Source organism: Diadema antillarum, unplaced genomic scaffold (assembly GCF_040938485.1).
Source record: "Diadema antillarum isolate AM-2024a unplaced genomic scaffold, OU_Dant_1.0 scf00000029, whole genome shotgun sequence".
NCBI classification, from domain to species: Eukaryota; Metazoa; Echinodermata; class Echinoidea; order Diadematoida; family Diadematidae; genus Diadema; species Diadema antillarum.
The window spans coordinates 6,512,221-6,532,184 of NW_027270918.1; the positions used below are offsets into that span (position 1 = coordinate 6,512,221).

A 19,964-nucleotide genomic window follows, 5' to 3' on the forward strand; every position below is an offset into this window, starting at 1 on the left:
TGTAAATACAATGCTGTGATTTTCAAGTATGTCTGTATGTTTTCCATAGTGAAGTACATGAAAGAGTGTTTTGATGGTGTCAGCAGTATGTTAGCACTGTGTTTGATTTTACTGGAACTAATTGGAGACCACCAATTGAGAATGGGTATGTATACATGATAGTCATCATCAGTATGAATGTTGCCATGGTAACCTGTGAAAGAAGGTAAGAGTATTTATAATCAAATACATAGATACAAATGATGTATATCATGCTGGCTGTCATTCTTCTTGCAAGTTTATAGCCCTCCCCCACTTGGTGGATCATACTGTCGTGACCTAAATGCAATTTTCACTAACATTTTGGTGCCATTTTGTGGTTTTCTTCCAGGATGTGGACTGCCTGGAATTGACGCAACTGAGAGACACGAGGACAGGGAGATATGCAAACACACCAAAGGTGAGGGTTTTTTTTTTTTTTTTGGGTGTCAGTGAGAGCAACTGATATCAAAGCGGAAGAGAAGATGTTTCAGTGTGTGCATTGTGGTGACATGACATTTGCTCCTGAGATAATTGCTCTTTTTTTTTCTCTCCAAGGGGTTAGGGTTTGGGTTGGGATATGGTTTTAGGTTTAGTTTGATGTGAGCACCCCCTTTAATCTTTTTAAAAGAATTAAAGAAATAAAAAAAGAATTAAAGAAGGCCTGTGAGCCCCCTTTAATTTGTTAAAGAAAAGAATTGCGCTGAAGTCTTTTTTTTTTTTTTTTTTTTCGCTTGTCAGCCAATGAAATCCGGAAGTGGCACCAAAAATATTTGTTGCGCTCCCCCCCTTTACGGAATCCCTTGCAGTCAATAGCGAGTCAGCCTTCAGATCCAAAGGACCTGGGCTTGATTTCCGTGTCCCACTGAGCAATGTTGTGTGTAACCATACTATCCCCTCTAGTAAGAGGCAAAACACTCTGTCCCTTGGATAGGACATAAAATGGAGGTCCCTTGTGTGAGAGAAACTCATGCACATAGAAGATCCTACTTCATTCAACACAAAGAGCAGGGTGTCTAACCCGGTGAAGTGGTCCCACCCCACATCCAACTGGACCCCATGGAAGACCAGCTAGGGCAGCTGAATATGGGCTATCCAGCACTTCTCAGATTCTCAGATGGAAAAGAAAAAACAAACAAACAAACAAACAAACAGACTTTTCCGCAAAAATACGGTTGAAATCACGTTTATCTCACAGTTCTAGGGAGTCTAGGGAGAATTTCAGGTATTTTTTTGTTGTTGTTGTTGTCATTGTAACTCTCGTTGCTGCAATGTACGTGATAACATTCCTCTGCAAATTGTTTGGGACATTGTAAATATTTTCAGGCATTGTGAACCAGGGGCTTGGCATTCAGCATACACAGTTGAAATGCGCAAAGAATGTCATATTGGTATGTAATGCACACCCAGACCCATTTGGGGGGAAAAGTCCCTCCGGTAGTGACTGGCAATAATAGCAGGCAGCAATGAAAGAGACTTACAGCTTCCAGGATGCGTACAGTGTATGTACTTGCAATTGATTGATGTAATTGAAATGTTACACATACAGTGACTGTTAGCCATTCATTCATTTGTATTCTTTTTTTTTACTTTTTCACTGGGAATGTTTATTAATTTCATTGAGGGATGGCCTTTTAATGAGTAAATCATTTTAAGGCCGTGAAGTATTAGTTCATTTTAAGTCGTACTTCAGCATGGAGTATTATAGATTTTTGTTCTCTTCAATCACTGGCATACGGTACTTTAGTCTGTGCTTTTCCTAATGTGCACATCTGTTTGTAGTTACTGATGGAAGTGTTCATGATCAGAGTAGAATTCGCTTTTTGTCAGCATGGCAGTTGATATATAGAACAGTCTGAAAAAACAACAAATCTTGCATCATTTTTCCTTTAATCCCGGCATTGTAAGACTAGTTTGCTCCTTAAAGGACAAGTTCACCTTCATTAACATAAGGATTGAGAGAATGTAGCAATATTAATAGAACACATCATTGAAAGTTTGAGGAAAATCCTACAATCCGTTCAAAAGTTATGAATTTTTGAAGTTTTTGTGTAGTCACCGCTGGATGAGAAGACTACTGCAGTGTATGATGTCACATGCGTACAACAATATAAGGAAAATATAAAGAGAATTTCACAAAATTTCATCTTTTGAAAAAAGTACACATTCCCTTGACTCGTTACTGGCATATGTTATGGGTAATATTATTCCCATTGCCTTTAGAAAGAGGCAAGTCAAGTTCTCTTTTATTATGCGAAAAAAGTTAAAATATGTTGACTTTTCTTTACAAGTCATTTTCTTTATACTGTTGTACTCATATGACATCACGAGCCTTAGTAGTCTCCTCATCCAGCGATCCCAACACAAAAGTCTTAAAAATTCATAACTTTTGCATCGATTGTCCAATTTTCCTCAAACTTTCACTGATGTGTTCTATACTAATAGTGCTGCATTCTCTTAATCCTTATGTTAATGAAGGTGAACTTGTCCTTTAATTCATGCATTAGAAGTGATGCTTCCCTGACAGTAATGCTTTTGGGATTATTAGCTCACCTGAGCCGAGGGCTCAAGTGAGCTATTGCGATCGCTCTTCGTCCGGCGTCCGTCGTGCGTCGTGTGTCGTGCGTCGTCCGTCGTGCGTCATCCGTCGTCCGTCGTCCGTCGTCCGTCGTGCGTAAACTTTTTACATTTTCATCTTCTTCTTGAGAACCCCATGACCGATTTTCACCAAACTTGGCAGGTAGCATCCCTAGGGGGATAGGATCTCAATTTGTTCAAATGGGCACCATGGCCCACCTGGGGGGGCCCCAGGGGGGCCCAAACACCCTAAAATTAAGGAATCTTTAAAAATCTTCTTCTCTAGAACCAGAAGTGATAGGGCTTAATTGATACTATGAGTAAGTACATTGAAGACTGTAGTTTCAAGTTTGTTCATGGGGGAATCAGGGGTGCCCCCCTTGGGACCCAGGGGAGGGGGGTGGGGAGGGGTCCTAATGGGGCCTAAATTGTACATTTTCATCTTCACTTTGAGATCGCCATGTCTGATTTTCACCAAACTTGGTAGTTAGCATCCCTAGGGGGATATGATCTCAATTTGTTCAAATGGGCACTATGGCCTACCTGGGGGGTCCCCAGGGGGCCCAAACCCCCTAAAATTAAGGAAACTTTAATAATCTTCTCTAGAACCAGAAGTGATAGGGCTTGGATGATACTATGAGTTAGTACATTGATGACACACATAGTTTCAAGTTTGTTCATGGTGGAATCAGGGGTGCCCCCCCCCCCCCCCCCCCCCTTGGGATCCAGGAGAGGGATGGGAAGAAGTCCTACAGTTGTAATGGAGTCTGAATTGTACATGTTCATCTTCTTCTTGAAAACCTCATGATGAATTTTGACCAAACTTAGCAGGTAGCATCCCTAGGGGGATAGAATCTCAATTCCTTCAAATGGGCACCATGTCCCTCTTGGGGGGCCCCTAGGGGGCCCACCCCCCCCCCCCACCCCACCCCCCACATTTTAAAGGAATATTTAAAATCTTCTGCTTTAGAACCAGAAATGATAAAGCAAAGTTAATATCATGAGTTTGTACATGATGACTTTAGTTCCAAGTTTGTTAATTGCAGATCCAGGGCTGCCTCCCCCCGAGTTGAGGGGGGGGGGGGGGGGGATCCATATGCAGACCTAAAATTTCCAATGTTCTCAGGTAAGAGTATGCAAGAATGCATGGAAGGTGAAATTGTGATACTCAGGTGAGCGCGTGACCCGCGGGTCTCTTGTAGAGTTTGTATCAGCTTTTTTTTCTCATTGCAAAACAGGATGGGGATATTGCTGTAAGGGTTAGCTTATATGATTGTAAGGATAGACTTGAATTGTATTGTCTAGACCTCATCCAAGAAAGCTACAGTGTAGCATGCTGTTGACTAACATAGTGTATTAATTTTGTGGTAGTACATACATGTAGATATTACAAGATGTGCAAGTTCTATTTATACATGCAGTAACTTTTGGTAGTTATTTATAACCTGCTAGTTTAGAGATCAGTGAATGAATGTTCAAATTTCTTATATAATAAGAATGTAAGGAAAATGAATGAAATCCAGTTTAAAGTAGGATACAGCTAGCCTGTTCTCAGTATGTGTCAACACTATGATGGTGCTAATTTGTCTTGAGTGGTCCATATTATACAAGAAACATTAGAAATTACTGTAAAAGTGGATATTTTCGCGCGACTAATTTTTCGCGCTTCGCCGGGTAAGAAGAGTTACGCGTGTTTTTAATTCCGCGGAATCAAGACATCACGCACAGGAACATATGGCAAGCAAAAATATTCGCGTGCTTTTATTTTCGCGCTAGCTTCTGGTTGCGCGAAATGCGCGAAAATTTCAACACCGCGAAAATTTCCACTTTTACAGTATATGAAACAAGAACAAAAACACATTAACACTAATTAAGATTAGCCATGGAAACTGCCTTTTTCAGAATGAAAATGTGTTACAAAACATAGTATGATATAATTCACTCTTTCATGTACATTTTTTATTAAAGATGATTGGCTCACATGAAACAAGGACAACAGGGATGCATACAAGTACATTGTATATCTAGAACTGTACAACTCATCTGTGTTGGTATGCACTGTTAGGTATGCATAGATCATGTAATTGACCATTTTGAAGTTATCAATTACCACTGAGATCGTGATGCTGGCAAAGTTGTCAAAGGTCAGAAGTTTGCATATTTTGTGCACTTCTAAACCTAGCTTTCCCTTTCGTACTGCAGTGTCGCATGACAATTAAATCTTGAACTAATATTGAAGCTCTCAAATTATACTCTTCTGTTCATGTATACTGTAATTGTCGTAATTTGTGCAGATATGCTCGTACAAAATTTCTGTGTATGATTCCATTTTCATTTCTTATTACCCTCTGCGTAGACCACTTTGTTGGCCCCATAACAAATGATTTAAACAGTACAAACAAAAGCATCAAACCAAACAGAGGGAAACACATCCTGTTAAGACAAAATGAGAATAGAAAATGTAGTCGAACAAAGATGACCTAGAATGTAATTTGCTGTGTATGAATTATTTGTGACATGCTCCTTGTTGAAAACAACAGTACCAGGAGCAGGAAATGAAAGGAAACTTGCAATAATGATAACTTCGTTCTCGTATCGCAGCGAACTTGATTGATTGAAAGTGAGATGCTGAGAGATCAGAATTGCCTCTTCAATCTCAGAACCACCAAATATTTGACTTGGAGATCTAAATCTCATCACTCAATGGTGACATGGAGGTGAATCTGTCATGGCAAGTTTCGATATGTTCGTTAATTGTCATTTCAATGTTGACATGTTATTATTAACCCAATGACTCACGTGAACCCTCAATAACAAAGTGCAAAAAACTTCATAAATGTCATAACTGGCACTGAGAACATAATTGAGATATCTTTCAGCATCTCAGACATTTTTCAATTAGCTTATAATAGATGTGTTATGATTGCTTGTGACTGATGTCAAATTTTGATCTATGAAATGCTTGCTGTGTATATAATTATTTTCACTTTCTAAACTCAGTACAGACATTGATGCTAATCTTACTTGTAGGTCTGTGAAAGTCAAATCAATGAACAGAATTGCATTCTAGCACTCGTGGCTGACATACTTGGATATCATATTTGAATATTCTACATTTTGAACTGTCTTGGGAGAATCAAGTAAGCAGAGAGCTTTAATTATGAAAACTCTGACATCAAATAACAAACAAAGAATACTAATACAATTGGTAATCTTTGATTTGACAAACAAATGTGGATATGTCTTGAACAGACTTTGGTTCATTACTGCTTAAAACAACAGATCTTGTGCACTAAGCACCTTGTATTTCAAAGAAGCAAATCATCTGGTACTACTGTAGACACCATATATTTCGAGATTAACCTGTTTAAGGATGGACAGATTTTTTGCTACAACATGCATTTCCCATACTTTCCCATAGACACCTGCCCGAGTATACTCGGGACTCGTCCTCAACGGGTTTTAAAGCTGCAGGTACAAGTATGTGTGTGCTAAAACTGTCCACCTCTCTCATGGAGAAATGCACGTTCGCTGGTTTCCATAGAAATGTATGCTGACTTCAAACCAGGAACTCTAAAGGGGATCTCTCACCCTTCACTGGGTTACCTCAGCTCTACTAATGGGGTATGTCTGGCTTGTCCTCCAGAGGTTCTCTGGGTCAAGGGGGACTCTAATTGGGGTATATACTTGGTAATAACACAAAGATGGGAAATACTTTACTGTGGAAATGGCCATCATCACTATTTTGATATTACATGTCAAACATCAGACACGAATTTGTATATATTCGAATTTGTAGAATTTAGTGAGCTCCCAAAAGAAGGGTCCTGGTAATGACACAACATTGATTCTGGCAGCCAGAAACCGACACTTGCCAGCAATCAAACCGATATTACATGACGGGCCCCGTTTGACAACCACTCTTGAGGTGATTGCTTTTACAGCTACAAATTATGCCCTGCCTCGTGGTTGGTGTAATTAAATCATCGCCTGTTGACTGATGAGCTGACGCTTAACCAATATCAGTTGTTACTCCCCTGCCATCATGGATGTGCTCAGCTCTTTGTTGTGGGGTGGATATATCTGGATGGTGGAGACATGGTAGAAATGAGCTCATAAGTCCTCTGAACTTAATACAGTCCCTGTTGGGATCTGAAAGGACTTCAACATTTGTCGTACATATCAGGGATCATAATCCGTATCATTTTGAATTGTATGAGCTAATGGCATCAAATCCACAAGCACTCGAAAGGCTAGTGCCAAGGTAAATACCATTAAGCACCTAATAAGCACAAGAGGATTAACGATTTAAACACCAGCATAATACATTTTTTTTTCCCCCGACTGTACTCTTTTTTTTTTTGAAGGGCAGAAGACTTGCTCTCTGTCGGATTATGGCTCATGCACTTTTACAATGATATCTGCTCAGCATGAAGGGTTTGAGGATTGTGAAGGTATTCTGCTTCATGAATGCCTTCATGAACATCCGTAACACTGATCAACAGATGCTGATAATATGAATACTGGACATTGGACGTCAAGTAAGTCTTGAATTAATGTTCGCCTATCTCACAGTAACAAGTTTTGCATTCATGAGAACAGTGAAAACACAATGGTAGTTTTTCAAAAGCCCTTATACTAAAGCAATCATTGTAGATTCAATAGTGCCATTCACGCACACCTGAAATTAATGGTTTTTGAAAATTGATTTTTGCAGCTTGACCGAAGAACCATTAGTTCTTGTGTGTGGATACAAAAAAAAAGTTCAGTGATTCCCATAATACACATTGTGATGCAAAAACAGGTGCAGCTTGGGTTGGTTTCAGGAACTCTTGTGATAATTTGCTCTGTGCGGCATGTGTGAATAGCACGCAAAAAAAACCCACATAATTTTTTTTTTTTGCAATCCCATGATGCCCACTTGTTGCAGTCTGGAGATTCAAAGTGCTTCATTTGTGGCCGAGGGATTGTGTTTTTGCTGGTGTGAATGGTGGTAAATAAAGTAGATTACTGTAAAACATGATATATTCGCGGCATGAAATTTTCGCGAATTGGAGCCGACAGCCTTTTTCGTGGCATGAAATTTTCGCGAATTGCTACTGGCATTCAATGCATGTAGTGTAGACAAAAGCTTTCGCGTGCATTTTAATTTCGTGAATTTTGGCGCTCGCGAAATTCGCGAAATTAAAATGCACGCGAAAATTCCTTGTTTTACAGTACATAAATTCAACTCCTGAGTGTGAATGATGCTAGGGTCAAGGTACAATTTGTAGCAAGAGTGTACTCCTTTTGTTTTATTGAACAATATGTCTGAGGCTGCATTTATCAACTCTCCCATGTTTGAAACATGTTTCAATACCCACTATCATAACGCATTTGCTAGCACCTTTCAGATTGCGTTTCTGGAGTAGATGCATTTTGATCAACTCTGTTGTGAGTCGATTTGAAAGCCTTGTCACTGCACGGCTCCATTGCGCAGTTTGACCTGAGGAGCGGAGATGTGTAGCTGGCAGTGGTTGGCATTGGCAAGTCCGAGCTACAAATGCATTTCAAAAGGACTTTACATTTATCAACTCTAAAGAAACGTGTTTCTGGATCAAATACAGTTGTAGTTACACTTTTTTTTTGGCATTTCAGAAGCATGTTTCTAACCCCATAATCAAAACAGCTTTGCATTTGTTGTCTCTCCCAAACTCCCTGAAACTTGTTTGGAAACCTTAATTCTGTGCCAGAAGTGAGTTGATAAATGCACCCTAATTTTCAACGAGTTGGCTTTCTATTAGATGAGTGTAATAATATACAAATGATGCACAGGATAGAGTGCGTTAGTGGAAGATGTAGCGCACACGAGGGTATTTACAATTGTGAAACATGCACGAGGCGAAGCCGAGTGCATGTTGCACTACATTGTAAATACCGAGAGTGAGCTGCATCTCCACTAACGCCACGAAATAATCCTGTGCATCATTTGTTTTATAAAATGGGTCGAAAACTAACACTCAAACAGCATTTTTCACTTACCTTTGTGGGTCAATACCAGTCAGCTACATGTAGCACTCGCTCAAGAAACGATGTCCGAAGATGTTCGTCCCAAACATTTACACACGTCGCACTCGGAAATCCCGCACATATAAGTACTGTACATATAAGAGTATATGTACGCCACTCACATGTTATGCACACAAGAAAGGCCGGCCGGCAGCCCGAACTAGAAGTTGTTTACAGGATTGACAGCGCGTATAGTAGCGCGCGACGTACTGGTAACAACTGATTGAGTGCGCACTGCTAGTGTAAACATTGTGACGTCAGGCCGTGAATATGAGTGAGAAATTAATGCAGGCACACGTGACTCATTTCAGCGCTTCCAATTGGCTACATTCTTGAACCCATTTTATAATCGTAAATAATGCTCTAAGACGTAGTAGCACAACATGATACTAGGGGCAAAAGAAGAGTTTTCGTAATGGAAAGGTATGGAAAAGGAATAAGAATATTAACAGACTCAAATGATGGAATCACAACATGCATTATATCAAGAGACATTTACAGCGTATGTGGTGTCACAATATTACAAAAGATTTTAGACGTACCACAGTGCTGAAATATCAAAGAAAACCAAGAGACAGCATGTAGCGTTTGCTAATTTCTCTTTCAGACTGATATGGAATTCCTCATGTTTAAAGAAAAAAAGATCCTGAAATACATGTCACCATGTTAATTGATAGAAACCACAGGGCAGTATGTTGCATATCACATGGTGATTTCTGTACATACAGCTTTCATGCCGTTAATCAATCTGCCAATCGTCCATTGTGAAGTGGGCAACACACTCAGTTATTTTATGAAGTGATGAGAGTTATATTTGAGAAAGAGAGGATGAGAAAGAAGGAAATATATAAATAAATTGCTAAGGATGAGGAAGTGGCAGTGATTAAAGGGAGAGAGAGAGAGAGAGAGAGAGATGAGAGAGTGGAGCAGATAAAGATACTTGGTATATATGAAAAAGAACAGACATGACAGAATCATCATACATTGTAGCATAGGGAGAGATAGTTGGAAAGTCAGGGAAAGATGACTGGATGATATGTACTGTTATTGTAATGGTGTCATATCTAATGATAGTCTATGTCATGAATTGGGACTTGTAAGACAATTTTGCAAGTACACTGTAATTGAATCCACTATCGCAAACCACATTGGTTGAGTGAGTATTAAAGAATTACTGTTGTATCTGTTTTGAAGAAAAAAAAGAGTACTATACCTGTAACATTTTCCCCACCTTGGCGATGATATTGCAATGTGCTTGTCGTACATTAAGCAGTATTGGATGACTCACATAATTTGTGAAAATGAAAGCACCGCAAAGTGTAATGTGCATACAGTATTAGTTAACCTGATAAAATAGTGTCCATGCACAACACCAGTCACTTTAAGTCCCATCTCGTTGTCTCTAACAATTCTGTCTTAATGTATATTTTTGTCCTCTTCCTCCTCCTTTCTCTCAATTCTCCCCCCCCCCCCCCCCCCCACTTAGGATGCCAAACTCAGAGAGTTGTGTGACTTCGGAACCAAGGATGTCACGCTGGAGAATAAGACTGTCACAGTGGTCTACGGATCCGACATGGTCAACCTCAACCTTGTCAACTTCTGTGCCACGTCCGACAAAATAGCCCAGGTAAGGGGTCGGGCTCACTTCATTAATCCATTGAAAACTAGTCCTGAGTATACTTGGGCAGGTGTGGATGGGAAATGCATGCCACAGCAAAATTGGCTACCTATAGTAGTCTTCAACGGGTCAACAAAAGTGTAATGATGGTGTTAGACAGCTTTGCAACCACCGGTAATAAAAGTGACACCTATCATGACTACCATTTCTCCTGGAATAATGACTGTTGAGATGACTATTGTCATTGGTAATAGGCATAATACTTCTATTTTTTCAACCAATGACATATCAAATTACTTCTGCTACCATTACTTATGCTACTACTATTATTACCTCTACCTCTACTACTACCGTTTCTATTACTGCTACTACCACTATTACTCTCATTTTCATTATCACTACTACTTATAGTGGCATTGTCTGTGTACTTTTTTCTTTGTCAGTGCTGTTGTGTTTTCTTCTGGTTTTGTTTGTCTTTTCAATGTTCTCTTGCATTCCAAATCAGTGGCAATGAGGAGTGTACTTCTTTCGTGGTGGTTTTATTTTCGCGCTTTTCGCGCTTTGAGGTTAAACCGCGAATTTAACATCACGCGAAAATGTTTTGAACTTGTCGCTTGTTACAACGCTATCATTACCGACTGCGAATTTAAACACACGCGAAAAAGTTGGCACCGATGGAAACCGCGAAAGTTTCTGTATGCGAAAGAAACCACTTTTACAGTAGCTGATTAAGTTAAGGAGTCTGAAGACATAAAAACAATTGCAGAGGGACTGTGGCAGAAAGGCAATGCATGAAGAAGAGACACTGAATCAAGAATGGTGACTTTTGTATCAGTGGTAGAAGGCTTTTAACAGTGCACCACATATTCCTCCTTGGGCATCTACAATAGTGTATGTGGCCCTGAAAAGGGCCTACCCATTCCCGATGTTGTGGTAAGCATATTCTCACTGTGTTCCAAGAGAATGATCATTCACCGTTAGCTTTCTACTGCCAAATGTTCTACCTCCACGGAAACCTTCAAAGATTTTGTGTCAGTGGCTGTCAGATACTAGCATCGACCCCTTGGAGTGACAGAGCTAGAGAATATTCATGGTGTGCAGATGATGAGCGCAGCTTTGGGTTACCTGGGGGTGTTTCACGAAAAATTTAAATCAAACTTAAGATTTAAGATTGACTAAAAATTATCGTGTGCCACTGGTTTCCCTGTTCAATTTTATTAGCCTAATCACCACCCACTTCTAATTATCATTAATGTTTACAGAATAATTCCGTTGTTATTCATTTTATCTTGTATTATCAATGGCTACATAAAAAAAGTCTCCAAAATCTGCATTTTACTTATAGTAAGTTGAGGAACATTGAAGACACAAACACAGCATACCATCGTTTTTAGTAAATCTTAGATTTTAAGTTCGACTTAAATTCTTCATGAAACACCTGCCTGATGTTGCTGCCAGTGTTGTGTGTTCATACTGTTGCTGCCATTTTCACCACCAGGATGCTCCAGCATTTCCTACTGCTTTCTTCTGTTGTTGGAGGAAAAGAGGGATGGATGTGTTGTAGGACCTGAAAGTTTGCATTATCAATGCTTACAAGGAGGATAGTGGTTACATCATTTTGTGTATTCATCAAAGACGATGTTTGTGTAATCGTCGAATACCTACCCTGGTGTCTTGGAAGTTATCAAAGTTTTCCTTCTTCATGGCCAGGTGATTTTCATTGCTTGTTTCTGACAGTCTCAGGGTTGACAGCATGTGTTCTCCTGTTTATGTGATGAGGTTTTTCCCTTCTGATATACAGTAATCGATCTATTTGCATTAGAAGGAAAAAGGGCTCCAATAACAAGAAGATGTCCCCAGCGTCCTGATACGGATCCGTGATAAGTTTGGGCAAGGTTTTAATTTACGTGGGATATAGCGCCTGGAATTTTAGTGTGTCATAAGTATTTAAACGCAGTTAAATCAGACATTTTACTATATCAGTTAGCAACCTCTTGATGAGCTAGTGATCTTGTTAGGGGGATTCCCGTACTGTCTACCAGTAACATTAGGCTTAACATTAGAAAGAGATTGATATGGTGCTGCTTTTAGGTACACAATCTGGTAGTATTACATTCCTGTATTTCCATGCAAGGTACGTGGTGTGTTTACGATCTGACTGCGCAATTCACGGAAGAGCCGATATCGTTTCAAGGAATAGCGCGTAACAGAAGCCGATCGTCGTTAATTTGTTTCATTGCAGTTGTCGCTTACGCTCAAGCAGCTCTCGTCTCCTGCTTCCGTCGGCGGCAGCCAGAATCGCCGCGGCCCCCGTCTCTCCCCTTCTGATTGTGTCTGACGTCACTGGCGGTATTGTTGAGACGGCTAATTAGAACACTTGTGGTGGAGCAGACTCCCCTTATCCCATTAGCAATCTCGCGAGACCTCTCTGCCGGTCGACCATCAGTTTGTGGAACTAACGCTGCGACAAAGGTTTTTTTTTCCCTTCCAGATTTTGACATGTTCCAGGCAGAATGGATGCAGAAACTCTGATTTATTGAGTTACCTGCACAGAGCTTCTGTGCCTAGAATGACCACCGATATTCCCTTGTGATATTTACATGGGCATGCAGGGATCTAAATGCAACAATATTTGTTTTACAGAACTATTCTTCGAGTTTTGTTTCGACAGTCTTCTCATGCATGGTACTGCTTGTGGATTTTGTTTCTTCTATATGAATTCTTATGAACAAATGTCACACTACCTTCACATTCTCATACACATAGGTGATAAGAGTCTCTTGGTGTATTTTAATCTATCAGTCTATCTATGTATGTATCTACGTATATATGTGTGTCTGTACAATGAATATACGTGTATTTAGATACATATAAAAACTTGTGTTTCCCAATAAAGGCAATACTTCATATGTATTGCAGAAAGGACTAGCAATCTAGCAGTATTGATTTGCTGACCTGGTAGTCAGTGTTCCTTTGTGCAAGGCTGCTGCCGTTGTCATGGAAACTTATCATGCATTTCTCCACTTCACCCGTCAAAAGCAATAAATGAAATGACAGAATTTATGGCAGCATACCCACGGAAAGCAAATGGATAGCAAAGTCGTGGTATAAGGCATATTTTTATCCCTTTTGAAATGTGTGAGCTACGCAATCACTACTAGTATTAACAGCCCCTTTTCCAAGTACTTCCGGAGTTCAGCTAGAGATATTAAGTAAGGCATCACCATTTATTACCAAATTTGCAAGAAGTTTAACAGCAAGAAGTGATATAATTTGATGGCTCAATGCTCATTTCAGTTGAAATTGTTTTTTTTTTCAGTTTCCAGTGGTCATGAAATGCAAACAACCACATAATGTATATTTCATAATATGGTTTTGGAGGCATATTTTTATGTATTTTTCACAAGTTATAACATAGCTGGGCAAAAATGATTATCTCATAAATTTCTTCATGAGATATAAGTATAATTTTTGCTGAGATATTTTGCTGCTTTCAAGTTCACATTTTGTCCACAATATGTCATGACTTTAGATTATATGTCAGGAAAGAGCCAATATTGGCGGAAATGTTCTGTAACTGAGCTTGACCTAAAAAAGAAACAAAATTAGCTGCTTTATTTATTAAATGAAATTTAAATTGCTAACAATCTCAAACAGTTACATATTCCCATATTTCATGTGCTGCACAGAAAGAAAGCATTAAAAATTAAAGATAATCAAAGTATTAAGATGATTTCTGCTACTCTGCTCAGTAAGGCAGGCTAATCCACTGTAGATTGATATATTTGTCTAAAGTAGGTCATCTTTGAAAAGGACAAATTTTGAACTGTAATCTGACAAAATGAAATAGATCAATAAAGTAAGAAGAGATGACAGCTTTAAACTAAACAGATTACATATATGCGCTGTCATGGACAGTTTTAATATATAATGAGTGATCTTCCATCATAAAATAGTCAAAGTCTTTAATTACATTTTGTGAATGAAGGGAAAACTTCTCTCATCTCAAGAAGAAAGCATGAAGTGAAATAGTGTTGCTTCTATATGCCACTGGAAATGACCAACCATTGGATATACAAAGTGTATGAAGTGTTGATGCTCAGTGAGCGTTACTTATTTTTGGCGAGAAATTTGATTAAAGCGCCAAACCTGGTGAATTAAAAAAACATTGTTTGTTCCATTCTACCTGAGTTATTTTCATGAGTGTTGAATAGAATGGTTATAATTAAGATAAAAGAGCATCTACATGCAAGTCACATTCGATCATCTTACATGCATCAAGTTGTTTTCAAACATATCCAATTCAACACGTAACATCATTTTCTCCAGTTTGTTATGGAGGGCTAGATTCTTGTAATAGAGACTGTCTGAAAACAATCTGTAGCGGCATATGCCAGAGATATTATTATTATTTATTTTTTATTTTTGGCTTGATTGGACTGTGCGACTTGGAATGCATAGTCGACAGACAAACCCCTATTTGTGTGATTTGGCAGGAAGCTCACAACTTTGTAACCCCTCTCCTGCCTCTGATGCAAGACTTGCTTTCAAGGGAAATAACTTCCTCTGTGAAGGGAGAAAATTGACACTTTAGATTGAAATTGGATGCCCACTCATCCTTCATTTCTCAAGTGACTTTTTTTTCGCCAAGTTTTTTAACCAAGTCAAAAGGTCATTGGAGTGGATATGGAAAGAGCTCATTCAACGCCATCAGAGCTTATCCCAGCCCATGCCCAGCCAGTGAAGGGTTAAAAAGGACAGGTATAGGGTGTGCAAACTAGACGTTATATCTACTCGGTGTCCTGATGCTGTCTGGACAAGCACTGAGTGGGAGCTATTCTATTCATTACTATGACACTCTACTCATGGGGGAGTCTTATCAAAATCTACAAATCCCTCAAAAAGATGAATGTTTCATCTTCTTTTCTGTATTTTCCAACCTCAGTCCCCTAATATTCTCATGAAGGCTAATCATGTCTGTGGTTGGTACAATTGTATATTTTTTTTATTTATTTTGTTGGTTTCAAAATGACATTGTGCGTGTTTTCAGTGTACAGTCTGTATTGTATGTGACTTGAGCAAAATCAGTCCAGCTATAAAATTCTTGTGCAGCTGTCCAGTTCCACTTGTAAATGCCAAGACAAGAATTTCATAAGAAACCTAATCAACTGATCCCATTTTTTAATACGCACTCTCAGAGAAGTGATTAGTTTCGAAAATGAATTAATCATAGCCGCTGCTTCGGGCCTGCCCAGAAAGAACTATCCTTGAAGTAAATGAAGACAGAGCTGATTAAGGTTGAGAGCGTTCCAGACAAGTGGAGTCTCGTGAGAGTTGATGGGAAACTTGTGATGGGAAACTTGTGATGACTCTTCCAGTATTTGGTTTTACCTCAGTGGCAAAAACTACCCAGTAATCACCCCTCCCCCTTCCCTTTGGCATGCTGAAGGTTTGATATAGACTAGAGCAATTGTAGTCTCAAGTGGAATATGCAATATACTAGCATTGGGAGGATTAAAAAAAAAATACATACATGATATAATGCACCTTTCACACCTTTACATTTATATGGATTTCTTGTTAATACTGCTCAAATATGCATGCCATGACAGAGTTATTATCTGAAGAGTTTGATTGCAAAATGGAGTAAGTACCATTTCTAAAAATTTTAAAGTAAGTCCATCATCAGATATAGCAAAATAGAATATTTCCAGTGATAACCTCACTTGTGACATAACATGGAATATTTTTGAAGTCATGATGGAAAATATCCCATATTTTCCTATTACATATCCCATACTGCATATTCTTCCTCTTGTAGCAGCTTTAATCGTACAACTGCAAATATCTCAAATTAGCAGGAATGGAGTTAAATCATATTTGCATCAAACTCTTCTATGTATCCTTTAAAGAGAAGCAATGATTTGCTCTTTTTTTCCTGTAAAGACACATAGATTTCTGAATTGCTCTGCTAATGTGAAATATTGTGTCACACTCAGAATTATTAGTGGCTCGGCGATTTAAATGGTGTCTCACTTGCCCATTAAACTCACCCCACCCAAACGTGATGGTACATCAGTGTCCACACTTTGCAGGCATCCCTCATTTTCGATGCAATCTAATTGACACCGTACCGCCTGGCATGGGTTATTCATTTACCAAAACAGGTGGTGGTTATTTCGTGTGACAAAGTTATATTATTAGTCAACACGATGACTTCGTAGAATTAATGGTACCAGCCTTTTTCTTTTCTTTCTTTTTTTGCTTCTATTTGTCGCCATGATAATTCCTTGGAATTCATTCTTGATTACTTTGAAAGGGTCGGCAAGAGGAATTTCTGAGAACTTGCATTAAGAATTTGTCCAATCTTCGGGGAGTACATGAAATCTGTTGTTATTCATTATTCAGATGTTCTGTCCAGCCTCTTTAATGCACTAAACACCATGCATGTGCTACAGAGCTGTATATTTGATCTGGATGCACATGAACAGGTGTGGGTAATGTCACTTTTGTCGCACCAAAACACGAGAGATGTGCAAAGTTTCACACCTTACAAATTTGTTGGCAATTCATGTGCTTCCATTTAGATGCAATACAACAACAAAAAATCTCTTTGCTTTTGTACAAGTGACACAATGAGGCTCTTTGCTCTTCTTTGTGACTGCCTCTCAGATGTTGTAAGCATGGTAACCGAGGTCACCATGGCGACTTGTGTTTGAGCAGCACGTCTCAGATGGGGATGATGTTACAGGTGTTCTGTGTTGGTGGTGCGATGAAAGCGTGGCCCAGGCATACAAGCTCGTGACCACATTATTTCCTGCTGTTAGTCAAACAGCTCGAGGCGTGGTTGGCGCGTGCAATCAGCAGCCATGAGCGGTGTGGATTTGCTTTGAGCCCATTCAGGATGTTTTGGTGTTCACACCAGCCATCAAATGCTGCAACACGTATGATTTGTTGTCCCACGAAGCTTAGTTAATTACAACAAACATTAACACATATATCATGTCATAGAGAACATTACTTCAAAGTGCAAAATTAAATCACTTTTTTTTTATATTCCAGAAAAGCATGATTAGGACAAGAATTGTAAATGTTTCTAACACCTTGGACCAGTTATAATCATTTGCAAGTAATGCTATCCATATTCAAAAGTCTGAAATATGTAATTGTAACAGATTCTGGTAGGAATATTGATTGGACATGTATGAACATATTAGATGAATGTTAGTTTATAGTTAAAGTGGCAGGAAGCATCTCTTATGTTGACTTGGAATTTGAAATGTCATTCAAGAGCTGAGAGTTAGGAAAGAAATTTAAGGTAAAAAATAGTTCTCATATGCCTGTGAATAAAACACTGTCATATTTTTGCTCTAAAATGTATATGAATGTGTGCATATGATATGTGTGAAATAATAATGTGATAATACAATTTCAGTTGGTTATTCACAAAAATGCAAAATATTAGCCAAAAGGTTACGCTGACAGTATTGCAATGTCAGAGCAGGTCCAATTGTGGTTGCTATCTAATGTTTAAAAATTGATTATAGATGATCATCCAAATCGGGCCGTGGCGGCAGCCATTGATTTTTTTTATGCAAGCTTGTTTTTGAAACGTGATTGCTAGGCCGTGATCGATAATTACACAACATTCTACCTACCTGCTGCAGAACGGGGAAGGCTCTTCTTGGGGGAGGACACTTGGAGCATCTCAAAATACTCCCAAACAACTCATCATCTTGGCAAATCGTGTCAGCCAGGTTAATTTCTTGGTGACTCTTTCAATGTACTTCCTGCAAATTCCAATTGATGAATTTTGAACCCTTCTGAGAACTATGTTTTGTTGTATTTACGTTAACATGCAGGCATGATGAAGAAGTACACATAAATGTACATTACTATATATAATGTATAACATTACTATCACATAATGAATTATTAGATTTTGGCATTCATGTTACAATGTAATATGAAAATGCAGGGTGCAGCTAGAATTGATTTGATATTTTGTATTTACTGATTTGATGTATAGAAGAACATGAGACCTTTTGATTGTATTTCAGTCCATCAAGTGGCTGCTTTGTAAAAAGAACTATATGGTAAATTAACAGAAAGCATCTTTTGAACCCCTTGTGCAATGCAAATCCGCCAAGAAGAAAAGCTGAGAATGTCTCAAGTTCTGCCGATAGTAACTGTTCATAGAAATATATCTACCAGAGATTCTGCTCCACATAAAGATGATTGCCATTGAGTGGTGTCTGCATCCAATGCCCTGGGATTCATTTGTCTCCTCTAAGTTCTGTCCTTGCGCTCAACTGGATTTTTTCTGACCTCTACTCCTACTTCTACCCTTTGTACCACTACTTTTATTCTACTGCTACTACTAATGCTACTTTTACCACCACTATCACCACTACCACTATTACTACTACTACTACTACTACTACTGCTACTACTACTACATTATACTACTCCTACCAGTACATTCTACTACTACTACTACTACTATTATTACTACTACTGCTACCAGTATATTCTACTACTACTACTACTACTACTACTACATTATACTACTACTACTGCTACTACGACTACATTATAATACTACTACTACTGGTACATTTTACTACTACTACTACTGCTGCTATTACTACTAGTACTACTACATTCTACTACTACTTCTACTAGTACTAGTACTTCTACCACATTATACAACTACTACTCCTGCTACTACTACTACTACTACATTGTGAGCATCTGACATGACCTCTGAAGAGCCCACCTTACTTTGTGATATGTCATGAGTGACCATCGAGGGTGCTCCAATCTGTTATTTGCCGAACCCTCGACCCAGCAGCGGTTCATCTACAGCGGATGTGGACTTATCAGTCATGAGGTACAGACCTTCGTGCTTGCCTGAGGTGACTCCTCTTTCAAAAATGGAATCCACGTCACAGGATGAGTAGCAATTTCAAAGGTTGAAGAGATGGTATAGTATTAGTAGAGGTGTGGAGTCAGCTTTTAACTTTTTGCGAGTTATTTAAAAATCACTCTATGAAAGATTAAAGAGCATCCGATTCTAAAAGGGAATTCAGAATTTATTCAATGAAAATCAGTTTTGAAATGGCTGAGATATAAAAAACAAAGTAATTCAAAGTAATTCTAATAAAAGGCGGGCCCCACCTTTAATTAGGATTGCTTTGTTTTAGACATCTTATCCATTTCATACCAATTATCATAAAAAAATTTGAATTCCTCATATTAGAATTATATGCTCTTTCATATTTCATAAGAGGTTTCTCATCTAAAAAAAAAAAGATAATCATAAAAAAAACATTGAAAACCTGAAGCCCCATCTCAACTGAAACTGTACTATCCCTTTTAGTGTAGGGAAGCAACTGCCATAGAAAGTTCTGATGTAATGAATTCCAGTTGAAGAAAATTTTGAGGTAATGGCCTCAGATAAAAAACAAACAAACTGGGCTTACTTTGTTTATGTTAATAGACCTGTTACACCAAACTCAATTCAAGCCTTGCACAGAAGGAAATCAACAAATGTTGGCTGAGAATGAGAAGGGCGTTAAGTTGCCTCCAACACCATGAGTTTAGTGACAACTTATCGCCCTTATCATTCTCATGTGACATAATGTAGCAGACAGGAAAACCCAGTGATTAGAACACATGCACACACACATACAACATTTGC

General features: G+C 38.7%; 1 protein-coding gene across 1 annotated transcript in view; it reads left to right on the top strand.

Annotated features, from left to right (window-relative positions):
- Positions 1 to 19,964, top strand: part of LOC139737370 (1-phosphatidylinositol 4,5-bisphosphate phosphodiesterase beta-3-like) — a 172,294-nt gene that overhangs the window by 45,979 nt on the left and 106,351 nt on the right. Inside the window, exons 4-5 of the mRNA XM_071648050.1 lie at positions 371 to 439; positions 10,130 to 10,270. Of these exons, the coding sequence (XP_071504151.1) occupies positions 371 to 439; positions 10,130 to 10,270 (210 nt within the window). The remainder of the gene's footprint in view (positions 1 to 370; positions 440 to 10,129; positions 10,271 to 19,964) is intronic.